This window comes from Thermobia domestica, chromosome 16 (assembly GCF_964235325.1).
Source record: "Thermobia domestica chromosome 16, izTheDome1.hap1.1, whole genome shotgun sequence".
NCBI classification, from domain to species: domain Eukaryota; kingdom Metazoa; phylum Arthropoda; class Insecta; order Zygentoma; family Lepismatidae; genus Thermobia; species Thermobia domestica.
In genome coordinates this window covers 128,978,257-129,001,995 of record NC_137469.1, presented here as the reverse complement: position 1 = coordinate 129,001,995, position 23,739 = coordinate 128,978,257, and the positions used below count along the sequence as shown (strand labels likewise).

General features: G+C 34.4%; 1 protein-coding gene across 1 annotated transcript in view; it reads left to right on the top strand.

The window, feature by feature from the left end:
- The window catches only part of Hil (peptidase hillarin), a 264,779-nt gene that overhangs the window by 180,315 nt on the left and 60,725 nt on the right, over positions 1–23,739 (top strand). The window contains exons 4-5 of the mRNA XM_081743080.1: positions 16,319–16,547; positions 20,484–20,566. Coding sequence (XP_081599206.1) covers positions 16,319–16,547; positions 20,484–20,566 — 312 coding nt within the window. The remainder of the gene's footprint in view (positions 1–16,318; positions 16,548–20,483; positions 20,567–23,739) is intronic.

Genomic DNA, 23,739 nt, shown 5'->3' with positions numbered 1-23,739 from the left:
GCCTCGGTGCAGAAAGAAACAATAACCTTCATTAAACACACAAACAGATATAACCGTACCTCGCCATTCCATTTCAAAATGAAATGAAATCTTACAGTTTAACGTCCCACGATTATGCCCGTTAGGTTACGGGAGGCGATGACTAAGACAAGTGAATAGTGATGGAATAATTAGTGGAATGAGAATGTGGAAGGAAATGGGAGTACTCCGAGAAAACCCATGGAAACGATGTTGTCCACCACAAACTAACTTCCTCGGGGGATTGAATCAATGCGCTATTCCATTCGAAATGAAATGAAATGAAATTTCTAGTTTTACATCCCTTGGTTATACTCTATAGCTTATAATAGACGTGTGATTAATGAGAGTGAATGATTATGAAATAATTGGTGCAAAGGAAATGTGGAAGGAAATTGGAGGACCCAAGAAAGTCAACAGCATTAATCCATGTGTTTCATTTGTTACAAACTTAACTAGTGTTTAAAGCAATTGCTCTAATTGCATTGCTCAAATTTACTCACTGAACTCGCATTTTACACATTTTACACACAATATCTTTGTTTGTTTGTTAGTGTCTTCGTTTGTTACATTTACTCGTTTTGCAAATGCCCAGTTGGCTTGGGTGCTCACTTGTACGTACCCAGTCAAGGACGAGATACTGCATTCTGGTGCCCCTGGAAATGTAGCTTTATTGATGACGCAACTTTTGGGAGCGTATCAGGAAAATAGCTCCATTAATAAAGCAGATATGAATGCATACTCGGTTTTCCTATGGCCCAGCTCGCATACGCCTTTTGTAGGGTAGACAAACAGGGGTGTGTGTGTGTGTGTGTGTATGTGTGTGTATGTGTGTGTGTTTGAGGTGTAAAGTGCAGAGAATATACATCGAGTTCATAGAGTACAAATATACCATTCTATTATTTAAAATTTAAATTTATTAAAAGTGATTAATATTTTCCGATTCATAGAAACAAACTCCACTTTTCCTACATCGTTGTTTAGCCGTAAAATTTATTGGTAATAAATATTGTCTTAAAAAGTTTCATGAAATGAATATCTAACGATTCTTCATTTTTTCAAAAATGTTCAAATAACTTCAATGTGTTCTTCACTCAGAATTCATCTTTGATCTCACAAAATTATATTTCGTCAGTTTAATACGGGTAAGACGAAGTCTTCTCATAGCTTTACTACTTTTCTGGATTTACATACTGCAACATTTATAAATAAGTATAAATATTTGTATGTACTTGTTCTATCAAATCGTCGTTATTTCTAATGCATTTTTATACATAATAATGGTAGTTTTACAATACAAATATCTGTTCTAAGATGTTGATTATACAAAATTCCAACATTGAAATTATAATTTACAAGTGTTAAACACAATAAAATCAAAGCATTTCTTCTTATTTTCTGTTACAAAAATAATCTTCATAAGGAACTTTTATGCAGTTATTTCATTACATAGGCAGGTCTATATGTGAAGAAATAGTGGAATTTTCTGTTTTTTGAAATAATTGATAAATTCACAAAGGTCTCTTTTCGATTTCTTGTTACATTTTAAATATTGGAATGGGATATTTGTTCTCTATATTTGTTCTCTACGATGTTCCCTGCACTTTACACACGCACACACACACACACACACACAGAGAGAGAGAGAGAGAGAGAGAGAGAGAGAAACACTGTGTAATTATAATTTGTTGCTGTCTAATTTTCTTCTACAGGAATTAAATTTTATAGCTCAATGTGCAGTAAAATAAAGTGAAAAATTTTCCACCTAACATTACTATACATAATATCCAAAATTGTTCGGCTTATGAAAAGTTTTTTCCACTTGTTTCTACATCGCAATGAAAATTTTCCGATCCATGAAAATGCCTTTCACTTGTTTCTACAGAGCAATAAAACTTTCCGATTCACAAAAAGTTGTTTTACTTTTTGCTTCAAGATGATGAAACTTTTCCGTCTCATAAAAAGTTCAATTTTTCCATAGGAGACAAAATATTTCGATTCATGAAAAATTGTTTCTCTTGTTTCTACGTAGTACTGAAAATTGTCTGAGCCATGAAAATTTTCAGATTCTTTAAACAATCTTTCACTTTTAACATTTCTATACATGAATTCACTCAATTTTATGATTACTGTGGAATTGTTACTTGATCACTGATATTTGTTTAGAACGGAAAATTTTCCTGAAAATATAGAAGATAATTTTCCACCTCACATCACGGCTAAACAACGATGTAGGAATAAGTATGTTCATAAGTATGCTTTTATGAATCGGAAAATTTTCCGGAAGCGTCCAGAAGAAACTAATTTTAAAAGCATAATTTTAGAAATAAAGCATAAAGCATAACTTAAAATATATAGCACAATTCTTGGAAAATTCTTTATAACTGCAAGTTTAACATACTATATTAATATTTTTTTAAACCAATATTTACAAAGCAAAATCATTGAGAATATAACAGTGGAACAATGAAAAGCTAATTTTTATTTGTGTAAACTCCTTGGTGCAATACTTTGATGTGGAGAAAAAGAAGGAAATGAAGAAAACTTTCTGCCAACAATGAATAGTACACAAGAGCTCCACACTATATGTTATTTGGTGATATATGCTACTTTCCCTTTCTGTATATATGCACTTCTAAGGTGCACACAAGTGCAACAAAAACTGACTCGAGTAAAGCATATCTCTTTACAATGCATTAAGTAGAAATTTAACTAAATATGATAGAAACTAGTCGCATAAAATATTAATAAATAGATCAAGATATTTAAAATATTTAATGTGTAGTAAATATTTTACATCATACACAATTAATATAAAACAATGACTGAAATTAACAATAAAGCATAATTTGGAAAAAATAAAGCATAATTACACAAAAAATAAAGCATAATGTGGGTATATTATTATTATATAAATACTGTAAATTCGCTCTCATATATCAATTAATACTTTTTCGATATAAAGTACTCTTAATGTGATTTCTTAACAATGGCGTTCTCCACTTGATGAAGACATGACGAAGGCAGTTCGAAAACAATAATAGCAATAATAATAAAACATTAATAGCAATAATAATAAATCAATTTTAATGTACGTGGTGTAACTTGACAATTATGAGGGAAGCAGAAAAAGAAAAGCTGGAAGTCACTAACTACATACACATTTATAATATCCTTGCAAAATAAGGTATAAACAATATGCTTACGTACGCTTAATGTAGCCTACAACTAATATGGCTGCAAACTTATGGCATTGTAACGATTATTCGAAAGAAAAGTATACACCAATTTGTGCTAGTTGGTCACTACATGCTAGTATGAGTGTTTGTAGATTTCCTGAAGAAAATTTCCCTCCACTGACACAAAATTTTTCTTTTTCTTATATTTTTTTTCCTAATTTGTTGATTTCCAATACATATGACAGAAGTTATGTGATACGATTAATTTACTTATATTAAAGGAATTGCGAATCACATTTTGTCGCATGATACCCAGAGGAACGTAACTCCAAAAATGCGGTTTTCGTTTTCTTCATGTTTGGACATAATTTTGAAAGCCCCACTTGGTGTAAATGGAACGTAACGCCATCTATTCTCCTTGTCGATCATCTGTTGTAATGTAGCTCAATTACCACCTTATTAAAACCACATCTCTCTAAGAAAATAATGTTTTTGTTCTCTAGCCTGTAAACTTACGAAAATGGAGTTACGTTGCTCTGGTTCTCATGCGACGATTTGTTTCATTGATTGGTTTTGCTGCTATATTTTAAAAACAGAAACCAAATAAATACATTCGGTCACACCAGTGGCGAATCTAACCCGGGTCGAGGATCTACCCTCACAGTTTTTTAAGTGACAAATATATTTGAAGCTATTATTTATATACTTTTGAAAGTTTATAGTAAACTCATGATATATCTATCATAGTCTTTGTTTTGGTTGCCCCTTAATTTTTACCTTTTACATCCTCCACTGATACCCAAACACACATACATTCATAAGCTATTACTATTCTGTTGGTTTATTTCTCAAGAACAAATAAAAAATAAAGTATGTATATTGGTCAATCAGACAACAAAGAAATTTCCCTGAATTTTCAACTTTTACCAAAAAAATCCCTTTCTCTTCGGTAAATTTAGCCAAGAAATTTCCCTAGATTAGGGAAATGTCCCTCAACCTACGAACACTGGCTAGCATTTCATTTATTTCGGTGTAGGGCAGGGTGAAGCTGGAGAATTCATACGATAGCGTGGGAATTGGCTGGGTTTCACATGATAGTGTTGGGTTGACACCATAGGGATTAAACGAGTCAGCGACAGTGGGTATGCACATAAACGAAGAGACAAGTGCGAAAGCCATGCACTAATTTGTTACCACAAGCTAATTTTCCATGACAACTGTATACCAATGAGACGTAATTTTTAACACTGGTTCTATGTTCAGAAATGATATCCATGTTGTCCACCTACATAAATGGAGTTCCTTACAGATACTCGTCCTTTGTGAACTAACATATTTTACTTTTTTTTAACAAAAATAACACTGGATTCTTAATCTGCACCCTGTTTATTTGTTCATTAGCATTCACGTCCTTCAAATATTAATATAAAATTAAATAGAACCAGATTTCCTGAAAACTCTTAAACGAAATATTGAAGTTTATTTTGCGTCAGAAATATCTTCTGTATTTATAATAATAACAAAAGAATCATAAATCAGTTCCATCTTCTATCAATTACAACTGGTATCTTTATTTTCGAGTGGAACAGGTGTATCTAGTGAAAGTGACAAGTGACATCCGAAAACTTTAGTCTGTTTGGTGAAAGTGCCTTTGCGCGTTGTATTCCCAGAGGCCACACAAAAAAACATGCATCACATATTATCCGGTGCAGTGAAAGTTAATTCAATAAGAAGACAAAACAACCGATAATTCTCACCGTGACAGGTCTACCACTGGAAAATCTCTCTTCCTGCTTCCTTCATTCCATTGTTCGCCGTGATATCCAGATGCATAATTCCATTTGAATCGCCATTCATTACGTGATTGTTGCATCTTTGTTATTATATGATTCAATTCAGGAAATGTGCATATATCAAAAACTTATTAATACAAGATACAGACGCTAATTTTTTTTCTATATTGTACATAAATATAAACAATTCGTTTCAGCAAAATGAAAAACTATCAATTAATATCGGCAAGAACAATAAAAACTACGAATTTGTGCTATTATTCAGTTCAATATCTTTTGCCGTCGCAAATTCTATCGAGAACTTTAAAAATTAAAATATATATAACCATAATAATGCCTGTTGTGTTGTATGGTTGCGAAATATGGTCTCTTACTCTAAGGCAGCGTTTCCCAACCTTTTTCAACTTGCGGCACACTACAGGTGTAATTTGAATTCTCGCGGCACACCAGTATTATATATATAATACGGTTATTATTTGTAAATATAAAATACCGTGGTATTTTTCTGTGATTACTGATCTCCTTCTTACAGAGAAGAAAGGTCGATCACTGGTTTCCCCCCGTTGTAAATCATTATGCTTATTTTTCAATTTAATTTTAAAATAGAAAACAATTGCAATGAAATATAGCACTCGGGTTTTTAAAAATCCACTTTCTCTTTCAAAAACTGTATCTAACCTTTCACTATAAAGGAAGATCACTAAATAAAGAACAAATAAACAAATCTCCTGTACCTTTAAAACACAAATGTAGGTAATTTGTATGCATGTTTGCTTTGTTGAATTTACTGAATGATATGTTAAAATTTCAAGTTACGAAATAGTCTGCAACAATAAAAAAGTAATAATGGTCATGACAATGATAAATACGTTTTTCAACATTAAAAATGTACAGAAAAGTAACACAGTATGAAACTTAAAATTGTAGATTTATAGTAGAGGTTCATAGTAATGTGAAATACAAATATACATTTTCCTCTATGTCTTGCAATTTGGTTCCTATAGAATGAATAATTTGTTTCGATTTCCTCGCGGCACACCAGCGGCCCGTTCGCGGCACACCAGTGTGCCGCGGCACACCGGTTGGGAAACGCTGCTCTAAGGGAAGGACGTAGACTGAAAATATTTGAGAATAAGGTACTGAGACGAATATTCAGATCCAATTGGATCAGGAAAGGGAAATGGCGGAAACTTCATAACAAAGAACTTCAAACTTTATAACGTTTACCAAACATTATTAGGTAATCAAGCCTAGGAGATTCAGGTGGACAAGTCATGTAGCCAGAATGGAAGAAAGTAGGAACGCTTTCAAACAGGGGCGTCATTTAGGTGGGCAGGAGGGGGATATTGTCCCCCCACAAAGATTATGAAGAATACATATATTTTAATCGATTGTCTACTAATATACTAGTACAAAACGTGAAAGTCTTATGTCGGTAGTGCTGTTCCCTTCCTCAAGCGAAGTTTGAAATGACGCCCCTGCTTTCAAAGTTTTAAGTAGAAATCCAATCGGAAAACGACCAGTAGGAAATCCTATTCGCAGATGGGAGCACAATATTAAGATGGTTCTGGCAGAAATAGGAATTCAAAGTAGAAATTGGATCCAGTTGGTTAAGAAGAGAAGTCAATGGAGAGCTTTTGTGATCGCGGCATTGAACCTCCGGGTTCCATAGAGTTAATTAGTTCAAAAAATACTTTCTAACGCCATAAAATTCGATTTTTTCAACAACTACGCATCAGAATCTACCGTCAGGCATGTCATATTGTTAAGATAGATATGATTTGTGCTCTAATTTATGAACAATATTATAATTAAACAAGAACTAAAGTTTTAAGAGCTAATTATTATTTCAGCTATAACCTCATTAACCATAGTCACTACTATTGTCTTGGAAGTGGGATAATGAAAAGCTTAACGAGGGAATATTTCATTATTTCCATCATACAATGTTCGTACTTTGAAGGAAATTTCCCTAATCTAATGGAAATTTCGTAGATAAATTTAGCAAGAAGCAGAAAAGGTTTTTTTTTTCCCTCAATAACACGTGCTAATCCAGAGAATTTTCGATGGATTGACCAATATAAGTACTTAAATTTTTCTTTGTTCTTCAAAAATAAAGCAATAGAATAGCAATAGTTTGTATTTTGTGTGTGTGTGTGGAAAGTAGCATACTTTGCACCAGGGCCGGATTAAGGGAAAGGCTTAGGGGGGCTATAACCCAGGGTCTCCATGTGGACAGGTGCCTCCGATCTGATTAAAATCTCAACTGGCTATCTAAAAAGAATCATTAAGATACAATCATCATCATAAAATAAAATTTGACCAAAAATTTGAAACATATTCCCTTAACTTTCCTACTGTAATTTCACATAAATGTTCAAGTATTAGGTAAAATCCGCAGGGGTCACATATTTTTTCTAGCCCCGGGCCTCCAGATTTGATAATCGAGCCCTGATTTGCACGCATTGTTGTCTGGTGTATTTGTGTCTATTTTTTGTGGAAAAAAAAGTAAAGGGAAAAGTTTAAGAAAATTAAAAGTAACAAACAATGAATAAAACATGTGGTTGGCACTTCATTTAACCACTTGCCTTACATATTTTAGTCACATAGATTTTACCTATTTTACACATTTTTTATTTGCTTTTTGGAATGTACATTTGATGCCATTAACAACGGTTGAAACAAAATATATAATTGACGGTGCTATGACGTCATAAATCCTTTAACAAAAACCTTAACATTATTATCCTGAGTTAACTCTGCAGCAAGTATACTCGGGTTCGCAGAAAAATGCAAACTTTTGTTACAGACCCTACGAGTAAACTCGGGTTAATCATATATTAAACATAACAGGATTCCGAGTATACTCGGGTTAATAAGACAAGTGGTTAATACAGATAAATTAATCTTATGATATAACTTTTGTCATAAACATTTGACACTCAACAAACTAGGGAAAATTTTATAAGAGCGCTTAAGTAATAGTAAAAAGTGACTGACTAACGGAACATACGACTAATTTTTCTTATTTTAATCCTGTACAGTTGACGCTAGTACTTGTATAAAAGAAATTCCGATTTACTTAGAGACTGCTAGGCCAAACTGGTTAAGCCAGAAACTAGAAATTTGAATGTGAACAGAACAAAACATAGGAGTTGTGACGTGAGGTACTGCGAAGGAAGAATTTTTGAAATTCGATGCGGAAGGAGAAGGGTAATAGGGGAGGTTGCAGTCACTATAATAAGATGTTCCTCGGAGTTCCTTAAGTTCAGAGATATGAAATTTGGTAGACTATTTGAGTCTCTCCACTTAAAATAATTAAATACATGTTTAAGCTTTTCTTTCTCGTAATCGACCTAGAATGGAAGAAAAAAGTGTGGGAGTGACACTAAGTTACCCATAATGGCGTCCGAATTTCGTGCAAGACTTCAAGTTTAGACGAATTCCATGTAAAAGGTGCTGAAGTTGGAACACAAAAATATTACCCGTGTAACGTTTGGAGACATTTGCTACTACTGAATAGAAAAATACTCAGCCTAAATATAAATAAAGTACATTTAGGACATCTGAGAGAATTTCTGACAACGTTATTAAACAACAGAATCTTGAGCAATGATCTCAGAAAGAAAATTACTCTAATATTGTTTCTTTGTCTGGATGGGAAAAGATTCTTCCTACTCCACCGCCCATGGCTGATGGTCAATTACACTAAAACACGTGCTGTTAATTGATCTTCTTTCTGCTTCGCCGCACACACAATATCTTCTTTTCTCTCTCTATTCCTCATTTTTCGTTCGCAAACAACGACCGACCCAGGTCATACATAACAAAATCCTTTCCTCAATCTAATATAATATATACCCATGTGTGGATTTAGTGCGGACATATTCTCACGTGTCCAATCTAGATGGAATAAGATACAGCAAAAATCTTGTTCAGAAACGAACTGAAGCGTGTAATTTCTTGTTTATCTGTCAAGGATACATGTTCAAATAGCTTACAGTTGATAAATGTATACAGTTGAAGTACACAACAATGAAAATAGGAAGTGAATGTAGCTCTCGGAAATGTGGAGTCGAAATTTAACAGAAACAAATACATAAGAAAGAAACGAAATATTTCAGTTTTACATCAAACCACGATTATGTCCTTTAGACTAAAGGAAACGGATGATTACAGTAAGTTAATCATGCGGAATATGAGAAAACAGTGGTGTACACAAAGGAGGATTTCGTTGTTTAACCTCCCCTTAAGCACAATATTATGTAAAAATAAACATTTATATTAAGATATGTATACAAACGCCTGAAAATATGTGAACTTGAGACGCAGAACCTCCCTTTTAACTGTAAGAAAGGGAAGGCTACTGTAAAAACGTACACAAAAACAAGCAGAACTCTCCAAAGTCAATGACTCAAATTGATCTTTCTTGGCATGGGCGAAAGTCCCAAAAACTGGTCAAAAGTTAAAAAAAAATGGATGTCAGAATTTTTAGGTCTTGCAACGTATAGTAGAATTTTGAAGTATCAAAGTGTGTTAAAACATCCGTCCCTTTGTTATACCTGAGAATCAGACAGTCATTTGAAAACTGCCATTGAACCGGTTCGAATATAGTTAATGTGAACGTTAAAAAAATTTTTGACTTAACCCACAAACGCTCCTTGTGCCACCAGTGACCCACTTTATTTTTCACTACGTTACATGGGCTATATCATTCATTTGCCAAACCCCCGTTGTTCCACTTAAGGCACACTACCCGTTCTCTTGTTGTACGAATTTCGTTCAGTTTTCTTCTCAGGTTTCCGATGTAACACGGTATTGTTCAGGCAGTTGCTAACGAATAAAACTGGTCTTGGGCGTTTGTGGGTTAAGGTATCATAACTTTGTTAATTTACATATTTTTTAATTTTCAAAATGGATAAAATAGATTAAGGTATGTAGAATTGACATTTAAATAATTTAAGATTAGAAAAATAATTGATTTTTATCACAAATTATCATTAAACTTAAAGAAAACTAGATAAATGCAGAAAAACAGTTATGAATTCAGCATAATTCTATCGACGGGCGACGTGATTTTACGACACGCACAATACTATACTACAAGCTAGTGGAATTTACAAAAGCAGCTCCCCATAGGCGTTCTTGCAAAATTTATACACGTGTTTCCTAATAAATGTCAAAAATATCAATTTTTATTAATTATTAGTAATTTGAAACTACAATTATAAATAGGGCCTATATATGTTATTTTGTTATATTGCAGTTTACTTCATAACCATTTTGAATGTTGACTGTAATCGTTATCAGTGACCTCCAAAATATGTTAAACTAGTTTTCAGTTAGTTTTGTCCGCCATATTGGATCCGCCGGTTTGAATTTTTGATTTTGATCTCATAATCGTTATCAGCGACTTCGAATACCTATATATTCATAATATCATGCAAATTGAACAACGTTTTCATATTTTGACTAGCTTTCTGAGATTTTAACCCACTGTGATAACACATCTGCATAAACACAAAATATCGTAACCACATCAGTACCGTATCCGCAATACTTTGTTCGCATCTGCAGATAATGATAACAGATATATCCAGCATATTTGCTCTTTTATAACTATGATTTCAAAAATAATTTGTAATGTATTAATTACAAATACAAAGAATAATCACTTTTTTGTTTATTTACAAGCATTAACATCTTAATCGGCGATCAGCCAAAATTCAGATACCCGTGGATGTTCGCGCAGATCTTTAAGCACAACATTCAGATACGTTGTTCTCGTAACAGGATACACGCCAAAAATTAATGCATCAAAATATTACAGGTCATGATCATGCTCATAAAGAAAGTGAAGTCAGTGTATGAAAGATATTTTTGTTGTTTCCAGTCAAAGTACTTAAGAATGAGAAAGTATTGCGAAAGTACAGTGTTTACGTTTTGTGCTTGAAGGTACTTTTAAGAACAAGTGGAATTTTCAGTGTATGTTCCATCTATTACTTTATGGGAATCGTTAACAAACAAATAAAAAATACTCATAAATATGTCTGTATTTGTGTAGTCATTAAACGGCAGGTCATATATCATAAATATGTTTTTATTGTGAACACACTGCGTGGTAATATAAAATGAAATTGCAAACGTTTGATTTTTTTTTTGCATTGATTTTTTTAATGGAACCAGTATACAAGACTATCAATTTATTTAACATGGGTAGAATAATGTTATTTTCAGCAGATATTTTACCCATACTATCACAAATAAAACTTCGCCTCATGCTCATAGTCATTGTAATTTTAAATGTAACGAAACTGCAGATCACAACGCTATAAGTATAAGCAATAATACTGGTTTCTTTTCCATGTGGTGGAATAATAGTTTCAGGCTGTGAATGAATACGAAATGCTTCTTATTACTTTTTCTTTATTATTTTTACAATATTAGCCTCAGAAAAAGTATATATTTAGTTAGTGTCAGTGGGTCAACAGCAGTAAACCTTTTAGTGAGAGATTGAAAGTACAAGATAAAAAATAATTAAAAATGTTTGTTTTTCTTTGTGTGCTATATGAAATTGGACTAGTGATCCTTTCTTCTTTGGCCACTAATATTTCTTGACAACTAACAAGCAAAGGCGTGTATTTAAGGACTGCAATGAGCCATACAGACATTTATAACAATGGATTAATACATATCGACAATAGAATCAACTGCACCTAGCCCGCTCAAGTTGGTATATTTACTCAAGCACGAAAAATTACACTATTTTCAGCCATGAGAACAAACCGAAATATCTTAACATGAAACAAACAAATCTTTCTTTATACACATACCCACCTTCGTTAATGCGCATGTTTTCTATGGACGCACCCTCCCGCTGGTTTTCCTGCTTCGTACTGCTCTGGCGACAGATGCAATGCTAACTTGTAGTGATTACCTAGCACAAATAGGTTGATGCATTTTTCGCAATTATAGACACAATTACGCCGAACATGCTTTATGGAGACTTGACAGTGGGCAGTCACATTCACTAAACCTAAAGTGTGGAAGTTTTAAAAAATCAAATAGGTTCACAAGCCTTAAACAACTGAAATCCTGAAGCCTTCTAGTTGCTTTAGTCCCAAATGCACAACTCCTAAATGGCAGAAGTCATAATAACTATCTTGTACCACTACCGTCGCATTCATGTGTAAGAATGTTGTAGAAGAAATGCGCGTGGGTGGCGAATACCGCCTTGTTTTATCGAAGATTTAAATTTATAGCAAGGCAGAAATGAACGACTGTGTATTTGGTTATTACAATTAGTAAATATATTTATTATAGCTAGTAGACTTTTGGCGTCTCAATTTTACTATTGGCCAGGCCTGTAGCTAAGCGATGGCTAGGAGTAAGCTCAGTTGCGCTGCGACCATCTTCAGATCCCCTGTAATTTTCAGTTGTTTGTTGATTTGTATGCATGAATGTAATGTGAAACTCCAGAAGTAAAGTTCCCCACTTCATCCCGTTGGTACATCTCTGGATATCGCATCTGTGCCTTAGCGTTCTGCCTACGGGCTTGCTACCGGTATACCATAACGGCTCATACCGGCACAATTTAACCATTGTTTTAATTTTACTTCAAGTAAAATTGTCGTCTAACTACATTGTAACGTACGTCACAATTTTTACTCCATTAGAAGAGCGAAAAGAGTTACGAGAATCCCACTCTCTGGTTTACAGGTAAGAGTGACTGACCGATCAGTGGTGGTAACACACTTTTTTTTCAGTGAAGTGTTACCTTGTTTACATTTAATATCCATGTGTCTAAAAGGAATTTTCCCGTTTTCGTTATTCTGCCTCTGATTAAGTCTGCAAATGAAATTGAAACAAGTTTGAAACACGAGATAGAATCAATTGTAAGTGTTGCTAGAATGTGATGAATAGGATTTACGCTCCAATTGGAATGCAGGTCAATAAAAAGTAAAGTGGTGGGGAAGTTTTGAGAGAAGGGGGTGGGTGACACAGCGCCACTTCTTTCACTACTCTACACAAATATTAATGCCTTAAGCGTATCATCATAGCCATAGCGCTGGGAACAAGTGTGAGCAGTCCGGAACGAAACAGAATGTCCTATACGACAGCTACAGCGGCAAAAGTGATTGGCAATTACACGATAGGCGGAAAAATTCCTCTTTTTCCCCCTTCGCTCCTCTCTCTCCTTCTACTAAACAGATTATGGTCGAAGTAATTGGTATTCACTTCAAAATAATTGCTATCCTGTATAACAAACAACTACTTAACATTACAAACACTTAACAGCAACACAGAACTGAAGTTCGTACACGTGGAAAGCATACAAAGATGAGGTCACAGATCTCCCTACAGCAAAACGAACTTTGCACCTTCCAATTTCTTATTTTTTTTAAAAAATGTAAATACTCACTCATAAATCAAGCTAGTATTCCTTATAATGATACGAAAGGAATGACGGTGCTATTGATTTCTTTCTCTGTACGATCGGAATACTAACTTTAAGTTTTAACTACATTCTTTAGAAGGAGGAAGGCTGGAGAAATTATTATTTAACGTTATTAATAAACTTCCCTTCTCTTCTGTAACTAAACTATTTTTTTTAACAAATGAATATGCACTTTTAAGACCAGAGGGCTCATTCCGTATCGGTCCTCTCAAAATTTGGCGTACCGCAACGGAACGCAAAAGCTAGAACAAGGAGTGATAGACCGATTATCAGAAACTAAAACTTGTATTTTACGTTGCGTTTACGCAAACCCGTACGGAATGAGACTTTAGAACTGAATGTAGCTGGTATGAGCGAAGAGTTTCGGTTGAACATGACCCATACACATTTTTCATTGTGTGTCTTGGGTCTATCAAGATTTAAAAAATAAATAAATAAATGGGACAATAGTTGAATGTAAATGGCAGATACTTTAATGTAAATGCATCAATGGAAACTTCGTGGTCATATTAAAGTTGTAATTTATTACATTAATAATCATTTCCTTGTGGAGCTTTAGGTTATTAATAGTGTTGCTCGCGAGACGACTACATTTTCCAATTCAAAACGAGACGAGATATTCCTCAAGTTTAATGTGAAGCATTCGTTCATCCAAGTGTTAGATCTCAATAGTGTTACAATGATTCATAGTATAGGAAACTATTCACTCAACCATTCATGGAGCATAACGGGGGAGTCACCGTTCTGTTAAAACATTGTCGGAAAATCGTGAATTTCATTTAACATGTCTATGTCTTCTTCTAGAAGATGTGTTTGTAACCCTTCGCCTCAAGTGTGCCATCGATGAAAATGGGTTGATTCCCTACGACACGATCTTATCCTCTCCTAGTATTTTAGGGATATAATCTAATGAGGATTTGTGTCACTATAATACCTATAATTGCGTTTAACTTACCCATCAACGAAAAACAACCCGCCATCATTGAACAAAACAGTTGATGCACGAGCAGGCCCATCATCAGTGACAATCCCATTATCGCCTGTGTACAAGGGCGCCCATCAGGGGGCCAAGGTGGGGCGCTCGCCCCCCTTCCATTAGAGGAAATTATGCTTCGGAAGATCGAAAGCCCAATAGATATTTTAGAATAGTTACCGCAAAATTTGAGACTACATTTGAAATGTCGCTTATACTTGCACCCCCTTGGAAACCACAACATGGGCGCCCTTGCCTATGTAATGATTCAATTTGACTTTGCAAAAAATTTCAATATCCTCTCTTGACTTTTGACTTATTAGATATATTATAGTGCCGGAAAAAAAATACACGGAAAAGATAAAGAAAACGTGCTACTATCTCTTGGAGCAGTTTCGCACTGATTTTGAAAGCATATTATGTCACATCTTCATTTCCTCCGTATTCAGTTCTTACTTCCCAATCTAAGCTACAAAACAAAACAATAATAGATAAATAATTTGTTTTTACATTACATCCTTTTCCCGAAAGGAAAAGATTCTTACTCGTATATTGATGCAGATCTCTGTTTGTACCATCATTTAACACTAGAATTTATTTACTATTGTAATTTTTTTCTTTTTCCTTTTATGATGGAAACATGATACCTTTATTTAGTAAATGTTTAATAATTGTTTAAAAAAATATTTTTGTTATATAGTTTGTTTGTGTCCATTAATATCATTTATGAACAAATCATAAAACAAATCACGTAAGATAAATTGGTATCTTAGACCACTATTTTTCATAGTCTGCATCCTTTCGTTATTCAGTGTTGTATATACCCAGGTAATTCTATATGTATTAATATTAATGTAATTTAAATTATTTGTATTAAAATTAGTATTTTTTTCGAATCGATATTATTGTATAATTGAATAAATCTTCCATAGAACTTGTTTTACATTTCCAAGCTTGTAATGGTGAGATCCAGAAGTTTTTTTCTTCTTCTTTGGTACCAGGCATACATTAAATTGAAACAATTTGACATAATGGGGGAACATGTTGTACCTAGGGATATATGGGATGTTTCTCCTCCATCATAAACAAAATTTTGTTGACATACATCACATACGTATGCAGGGGTGGATCCAAGGGTCCCGATCCTGCGAGGACCGAGGGAAGTGCCCCCCCAATGCTCATGTGGGCCCCCCATGTATTTTATGAATATGTATTTTTATTGTTATATGCATTTTTATGAATATACAATATTTGGCGTAATTGAATTCAACTTGTCTTAAAATCTTTATATATGCCTTCTTAGACTTTCACCTGCAACCAAACACACATCTGAATTCCCCCCAAGTTATAGAGAAAACGGCGTCTTTGGGGGATCCTGGGGTCCGAGCTCTCGACTTCTGTCCCGGAAGTTTTGTAATTTTAGAAGTAATATTACAAATTTTAATTTAATTTATCCTCATATTGAATTTGAACCCCCCTCCCAACCCTAAAAAAAAACAGTACTTTGGACCTCTCTCAAAATAGATTCCTGAGTACGTGCCAATAATACATGGGTTTGGTTAATACCAGATCAGATAAACTTCAATTTAGTAAAATAATATTTTGTGTCTGAAGATATGTGGGTGTAGTGTGTAAAATTGTCAAAAATTCAATCACTTATCACAGGCCCGCCACATCTCACGGACCTTACCTTGAAAAATCTAATTCATTAAAAAAAAAATGTTTTCTAATAATATCTTTCATTATTAACGTTTGTTAAAAATGTGTTACAAAGCGTTACGATAGTGATAAACTAATTCTCAATCAAAACATTATTTTTTAAATTGTTTATTCATATAGCTATATTGTAATGTGGTATGGAACCCAAGCTAACAAAATGGGTTTCTACTTCTTTCAGGGCGGCGACAGCAGCGTTGGTAGAGAAGCAAAGTCGAGAAATGTTGAATCTAATCAACGAAAAGCGAAGCGAGTACATGATGGCTGAGTCCATCTACCTGGACGACGAAGTAGAAGAGTTGCTGCCGTATCCTAGCCAAGCGCCTATTCCTGCGCCTCCAGCCGTCTCGAAGTTCGAGATTTACCACGACCCCTTAGAATTCGCTGACATCGATCAGATCGCTATTTCGGTAAGTTATGGAAATCCTAATACAAATTGGATTTGTTTAGAGTTATAGGGTATTGGCGCAGATCTGCTTTGCATTGTCAATGCTTTGAAAAGTTTGCAGTTTATAATAATATGTTGACTGTGAATGAAAGTATATGATATTTCCGTTTTGTGCTTTAAAAATGTCGAAAGGATACGATAACAACACCGGCTTTAACACTAGGTCCTGGCCTAGGTCGCACGTTGGACAAAAATTTAATAAGTACAACGAACACAAAACTGCAAAAATTGAATAATAATAATAATAATAATAATAATAATAATAATAATAATAATAATAATAATAATAATAATAATAATAATAATAATAATAATAATAATCGGGATCCCAAACAATAATTCATTTAGCGAGTCTATTTGGCTGCTTCGATCATTGGTGATTGAAGTTAAGTGGGATTTTAAAGTTCTTCTTGCAGTAGACGGGACTGTAGAGGTAGGTGCGCAACGTTTCCCTCCTCTGCAATCAAAAACATATTATTGAAAAACAATTTTTTTTCTTTTTTCCTTGTAAAGAAAATAATCATTCCGTATTACAATAGAAACATAAGTTTCAAGTTTCAAAACAATTATTCTATTCGTTTTAGTGATATTAGTAATGTGCGGAATATCCACGCTATTTTGGACAAAAATTCAAAACTTTTTTTTTTTTTTTTTTTTTTTTTTTTTACTACTGCAGTAGTGAATATTGTGCAACATTCCCTGGTGTAAATTTAACAATTCAGGTCTTTCTTTACAACAGATTAAAAGTGGAAATGGAGTGCAATTTAAACAAAAGAGTTGAAACAAAGGCTCGGCCGTGGGGGGGAGGGAAGTAAGCGGGGCGATGGACCCGTTTGCCGAAGTAAGTGGGGGCGCAAAATTCGGAAGGAAAGGAAAAAGAGAGGAAAAATTACTTGGAATATTACTAGTATATACTTAAATTCTGTTTCTGCTTCAGGAAGTGGTCCTATAATGTTACTTATGTTACGAAATTGCATTTGCACATATATAAAATTGAAGGAAAAAAGTAATAAAAGAGTGCTCAAAATCAAAGAAAAGCAGGAAAATTTTCTTCTTGAAAATTTTCTTATGCTTCGCGCTAACAATAGTGGCGCTTTGCGGCTAGTTTGTCGACCTCACTCATATGTACGGGCGCGGCACGGCACGGCACTGAACTATGGTATGCGTAAAATAAGTTTTTCTTTAAATTTGTATTGTATTATAACTTTTTAAGTCAGAGTGAGCGGCGACAAACACCTTTCGACCTAGAGGTGGCAAAATGTTAAGTCCGGGCCTGTATGGTAGAATCACAATGTCATCATTGTAACATTATACTTGAAATGCGAGCAATTTTTTATGTACGGGTTAGTCCCGGATATCAGTAATGTTCAATAATCAGTAAAACGATAAGTAATGGAATTAACAAACATTTAAGTGGAGTACCTTAAACAGGGTTTAATGTAGCGAATCAAGTATTGCAAATACCCTGCGATTATAAAAGAAATATAATTTTATGTTTGTGATTTTGCTACTCCAAATGGGGAACACTTTTATTAGTGCGTTCTACAGACCCCAGACCCCTTGACTGTTATCCCCATGGATAGCATTTTTCGTTCTTTTTCTTTTTTTAATGTTTTGAGCCTATACTACCATACCAATATACTTATTCGTATTTTGAAAAGGATTTCTATTAATAATGTGATTTATTAAGGCTAGGTGATTAAATTTAGGACAATAAGTTTAATAAAATTCGCAAATCAATTCAGTCAAGCGCATATCGTGGTTTCGTATACTTAATGGTGTCAACTATATATCTGTACGTAAAACATTGTAATTTCATGAAAAAATTTTAAAGTGGGAAAATTTATCTTTGCTCAGTCAGGGGTCATTTTTGACAGATCAAATATGAACTTTAAAAAAAATACTACTGATCCTGCAACAACTATTCAGTAAAGTATCAAAGTTCCATTAGTGTCTTAATGTTCCAATTCAGGCACTTGAAGCCATTGCTGCACTTAAAATGATCATATAAAGGTTAAGAAAAATTGCAATGTAAAGAATTATGTGAAATCAAACCTTAATAAGAGCTATTTAAGACTAGGATTAGGAATTAGATTTCCGGGCTTTTTTCACCTACATATCGTCGCATGACAACCAGAAGAACGTAACTCCATTTTCGTAGCTTTACAGGCGAGAGGAGAAAATTACTATTTTCTTAGAAAGGTGTGTTTTTAATAAGATGTTAATTGAGGTACATTAAAACAGATGATCGACAAGGAGACCAGATGGCGTTACGTTCCATTTCCACCAAGTGGGGCTTTCAAAATTATGTCCAAACATGAAGAAAACGAAAACCGCATTTTTGGAGTTACGTTTCTCTGGTTCTTATGCGACGATATGAGGAATGACGTCCGTTGGCGATCACACTACCCGATGAATTTGAGAGGAAGATAGGAGTGGGGAAGGAAGGAAGCGCTCTAGGACTATTTTGTTAAGTACCGTCCCGGCATTTGCCTCATGTGGATGAGGAAAACCCAAGAAAACACACTCAGAATAAATGGTCTGAAAAAGATGTTACACTTTTTCGACTGAGTGTTACACCGGGAATTTTACAGTTATTCATATGCATTCAAGTAAAAACTTAGTTATTAAATAAAATATTAGGATACTGAAAGACAATTAAATAAAACATTAATATGGATATCTGTATCTAATAAATAGGAACTATAAGTAATATTATTTAAGTGTTACTCTAATAACCATTCTACTACAGGTGAACAGACTTATCAGGTAGAAAACTATTTATTGCAAGCGAAGGGATTTCAATATAAGCTTGTTCAGATTTAAAACTGAGAATTAGGAACTTCTGAAATCCTAGTCCAGGTCGTTATGAAATAATAAATAATATTTTTCAATAGTAATACTCTAATACGCATAATGTTAAGAATAACGTTTGGTAGGTCATTCAATAACCTGTCAAAATACTCGTAAAAATTAGAAATATATATTAAAAGTCATTATTTGTAGCATACTGTTCTGTTTTTGTTGGTATAGGCCTAATGATTTTTAAAATGCAGAAATAATAATTATGAAATAATCAGCAGAAAAATTATTTTAAAAAGTACACAAATTGAAAAATTGGACGAAACAGGGCACTTATTTTTCAGACAAATAATTGAATCAGTCGTTCTGAAAAGGTCATGAGTCAGAAAATAGCGAGTTTGCATTGAGTACAGTTTTTGTTGCTACCAATTACTCTAAACAAGTTGCTCATTACGTACAATGACAAGAAAACTATACTTTTTCAAACAAAGGTCGATAATTCCAAGTGTAGCAGAAGTTTGAAAAAATTAAATAGGTTTTTGTTCGATTTTTTCATAACTTTAATTTTCTGACTCAAGACCTTTTCAAAATTTCTGATTCAATTATCAGCAAGCATTCTTAAGGAACTGGAAGTTGATTAAGAAAACATATCTACATATCTGTATATGATTAAATAATGTTTATAGTGTGATGTATTCAAAAAAATTCTTTTTTTTTTTGTTATATACATAGGTATATGTATGTATGTAGGTCTTTGTATGTTGTAGTTCATTAACATAAATATAAATTTTATTAAGATAGATTTTAGTACATTAATTCTTTGTTTTACCTTATTGTACAATAAATCGTTTCAGTGGTATTGGAACTAAAAGAACGAAAAATACCGTACTTAATTATCCAAAGAATATCGTAGGAAAATATATGCTGTATATTTTTTATATTTTTTCTTTATTCATTATGCTTATGGTTGCTTAAATATTATTTTCAAATCCATCCATCTTGTATGTGCACTTTCTTTCATAAAATAATGCGGAATTTCTGTTACTTATTATGTGTATTTCTGATGACCGTAAGTTTTAATTACTGACATTTCCAGGTGGCTCAAGAAGACCAAAAGACGTTTACGGACCTTGTGAGGCAACTGGTTGGAAGGTGTGGCTCGGATGTTGAAAAGGCGAGGTAAACATATCTTTTAATTTTTAACTATATTATGCAGCCTTTATCATACTCACGCCCATTTTAACTCACATTGGCTGTCATGAAAATAAATTCTTTACTTCTTCTTTTTAAAAAAACGCAAATGTTTTTAACATTTTTCTTTAGAAAAGTGCAAGGGTTTAATCCGAAAGCAATGATATGGACATTTGCATTACACATAAAAATGAAAATAAAGTAATTTGGCTTCTCTCTTTCGCTTTCGATTCCATGGATACATCCGGCCTTGCCAAGCCCTGACAAAGCTTACGAATACCCAGAGAAGATCATCAGGTGGTAACAAAATCAAACCAATGTTGATTGTGTTCTTCGATTAATGTAGCATTGTACGTCATGAGTACGTAGAGGAAGGACGTACATATTCAATGGACTTCTATTTTGACATTTTCCGTCGTTTACGAAACACTCTTTGTACGAAATGACTAGACCTATGAACTTCAAAGCCTCGAAGACTGTATCAGGATAAGATTCCATTCACGTAGCTCATGTGGTCCTTCTTTTCAGCACACACAAGATTTCCATGTTTAGTCAAGCTCCCTACTTTCCGGGTATAGCCTTGTGAGGCTTTTATCTCTTTCCAAAAATCAAAAGGTACCAGAAAGAAACTCACCGCACACTCGACAAGAGATCTAGTGGAACGTGACGGCTGCTTTCGTTGCACTTCCCAATGAGGGGTTTTAGGCCTCTTTCCAGCAGTGGAAAGACCACCAAATTCGGTGCGTAGAAGCAGCAGGGAACGAGTTTGAAAGGATTAGAAAAAGATGAAAATGCCAGGTGAGGTGTATTGGTTTTCTGATACCATGATTGGATACTTTTCGACAGCCCTCGTATATAGCAGGAGTTAGCGTTACCCACGATACGACATGAGACATAATTTTCATGACGAGGCAACCCTTCCAACAGAAAGAGATACAATTTTCGAACCAAGATATCACTATCACATCATGTTTTCAAGACAAGACAACCGTAGGCAACTCTACCAGTGATCAAAAAATTGTATTATTATTTTGTGAGGGTGTGTGCGTGTGTAATCTTCAAGTAACTATTGTCTGTTCCGTTTTATTTCCAAACAGCAATAAACAAACCTATTAATATCCTTCCGGTATTCAAACACCTGGTTGAATAATGATTCTTCACTACTATGGTTCAGATGAAAAGGCAAATTCCATACATGCTTTTCAACGAACCTAGGTCATCAGCAGGCCCGAAACCAGCCACAGAGATTTGGGGGGCCATGAACATGTTAGGGGGAAGAAAAGTCATTAAAAATTCTCTTACAAATATCTAAATTGTGTTTTCGGTATTAATAATAGCATTTTGTATTGAAGTCTGGAGGGGCCACGAAAAGTTTAGGGGGTCTGGCTCCCCTAGCCCCTCTCTGGTTGCCGGCCTGGTCATCAGGGAACATGAGCAAGAAATTGATATTATTTGTAATGCAGTGATCAACAGGTGATTATAGTAACCAATTGGTGTTGCTTACAAGACGGGATATAAAGTTAGGTTAGGAGGGGGGTTAAACCTCGAACCCCTTTTGTGACGCCACTTCTCTCAAATAAGTTTTGAGAATTGTGAATATTTCTTGTAAATAGGGAAGAACTTCCACCATGTACCAGCCACATCTGAAATATTTACCCACAATTGTTATTTGAGACAAAACAGCGTCTCAGTACCAAGTACTCACGTACGGTGCTAGAAAGAACTTTCCTATCACACATAATTTTGTAATTGTGGACAGGAGAATTCCATCTGAAAAAGCAATAAGATAGCAGCGTGTGGTTTCCGGTCAACCTTTACAAAAGAATGAGTCTCACATCAGGAGGGCTCAAGACAAGACCATTGTAAAATGCTACGTTTTATCAATGACAACGCAAAAGATAAAAAACATTTTCTTTCCCAGATTTACCGTTTTTTCAAGTAGAAGTTCATGCTTTATACACTACCTGTTTACAAAAGAAAATTGTGTACATCAGGTTTTAAAACTTGGCCACCCAGCTTCTTTCTAAATATCTACAAATTACCACTCAATAGTAACGAATGCGGAAAAGGTCTGAAAGAAGTAAAGAAAGTGGGTTTCTGCTTGAAATAAATGTTGATATGAATGAACGTACAGGACGTTTGAAAGTGGCATAAAGCATATAGTTGCCAGCTTCTTCGGAGAGAACGAAGGATACATTTAGCGATAGTAAAACGTGGCAGAAAAAACGTTAAGATCTAGCAACCCTAGTAGAGGGTAACACGCTTTACAATGTTACTACGAGGTATGGCCTGAAAGTAAATACTGTTCTAAAAAAATACTAAAACAGGTTTGTTCAAGCCAATTTTATTTTTACAAGAAACAACATACCTTTAACTATTTTTCAACACGGTTTCCGCCAATGTTCAAACAGTTGTCGGAGTGGGTGACAAATTTGCCGAAACCTTCCTCAAGGAAACATTACACCAGTGTCCGGCAAACCATCAATGCGGAACGATACTGTGAGATTCTGAAAAGACTTCGACGTGCAATCGAAAAGCAAAAGAAAAGGAATGCTTATTAAAGGAGTTGTGTTGCTCCATATTCGTCCTCATACTGCTAGTGCCATCCAAACGTTAATCCGAAAATTAGGTTGGGAGCAGTTTGACCACCCGCCATAGAGTCCCGATTTTGCACCCGTCTTGTTCCCTCACCTGAAGCACGAGCTTGACGGTAAACGCTTTGAAAGTGATGATGTCCTAGAAAGCGCTGTGGAGTTATCGTTGTTTTCACTAGCGGGTTGTTTCTTTGAGGAATATTTGGACAATTGGTCACCCGCTCTTACAAGTGTTTGAACATTGGTGAAAACTATGTCGAAAATAGTTTAAGGTGTGTCCTTTCATGTAAAAATAAATTTGGCTTGAACAAACCTGTTTTAGTGTTTTTTTAAACCGTAGTTATTTTCGGACAAGCCTCGTATTTAAAATGGAACCCGCCCTATGGGGCTTTGCTGTTTGTTTTATGGATTTTTTGGGACCTTATACAGAGTTGCTCTGAAGCGTGATTAGTGTCATACTAAGAGTTCGAGTATGTTTCCTGTAGTAGTCAGGCGTTTAGTATGACGCTAATCATATGTCAAAACGACTCTGCATAAGGTCCTTTGTGATTTCCGTATTAATTCCGA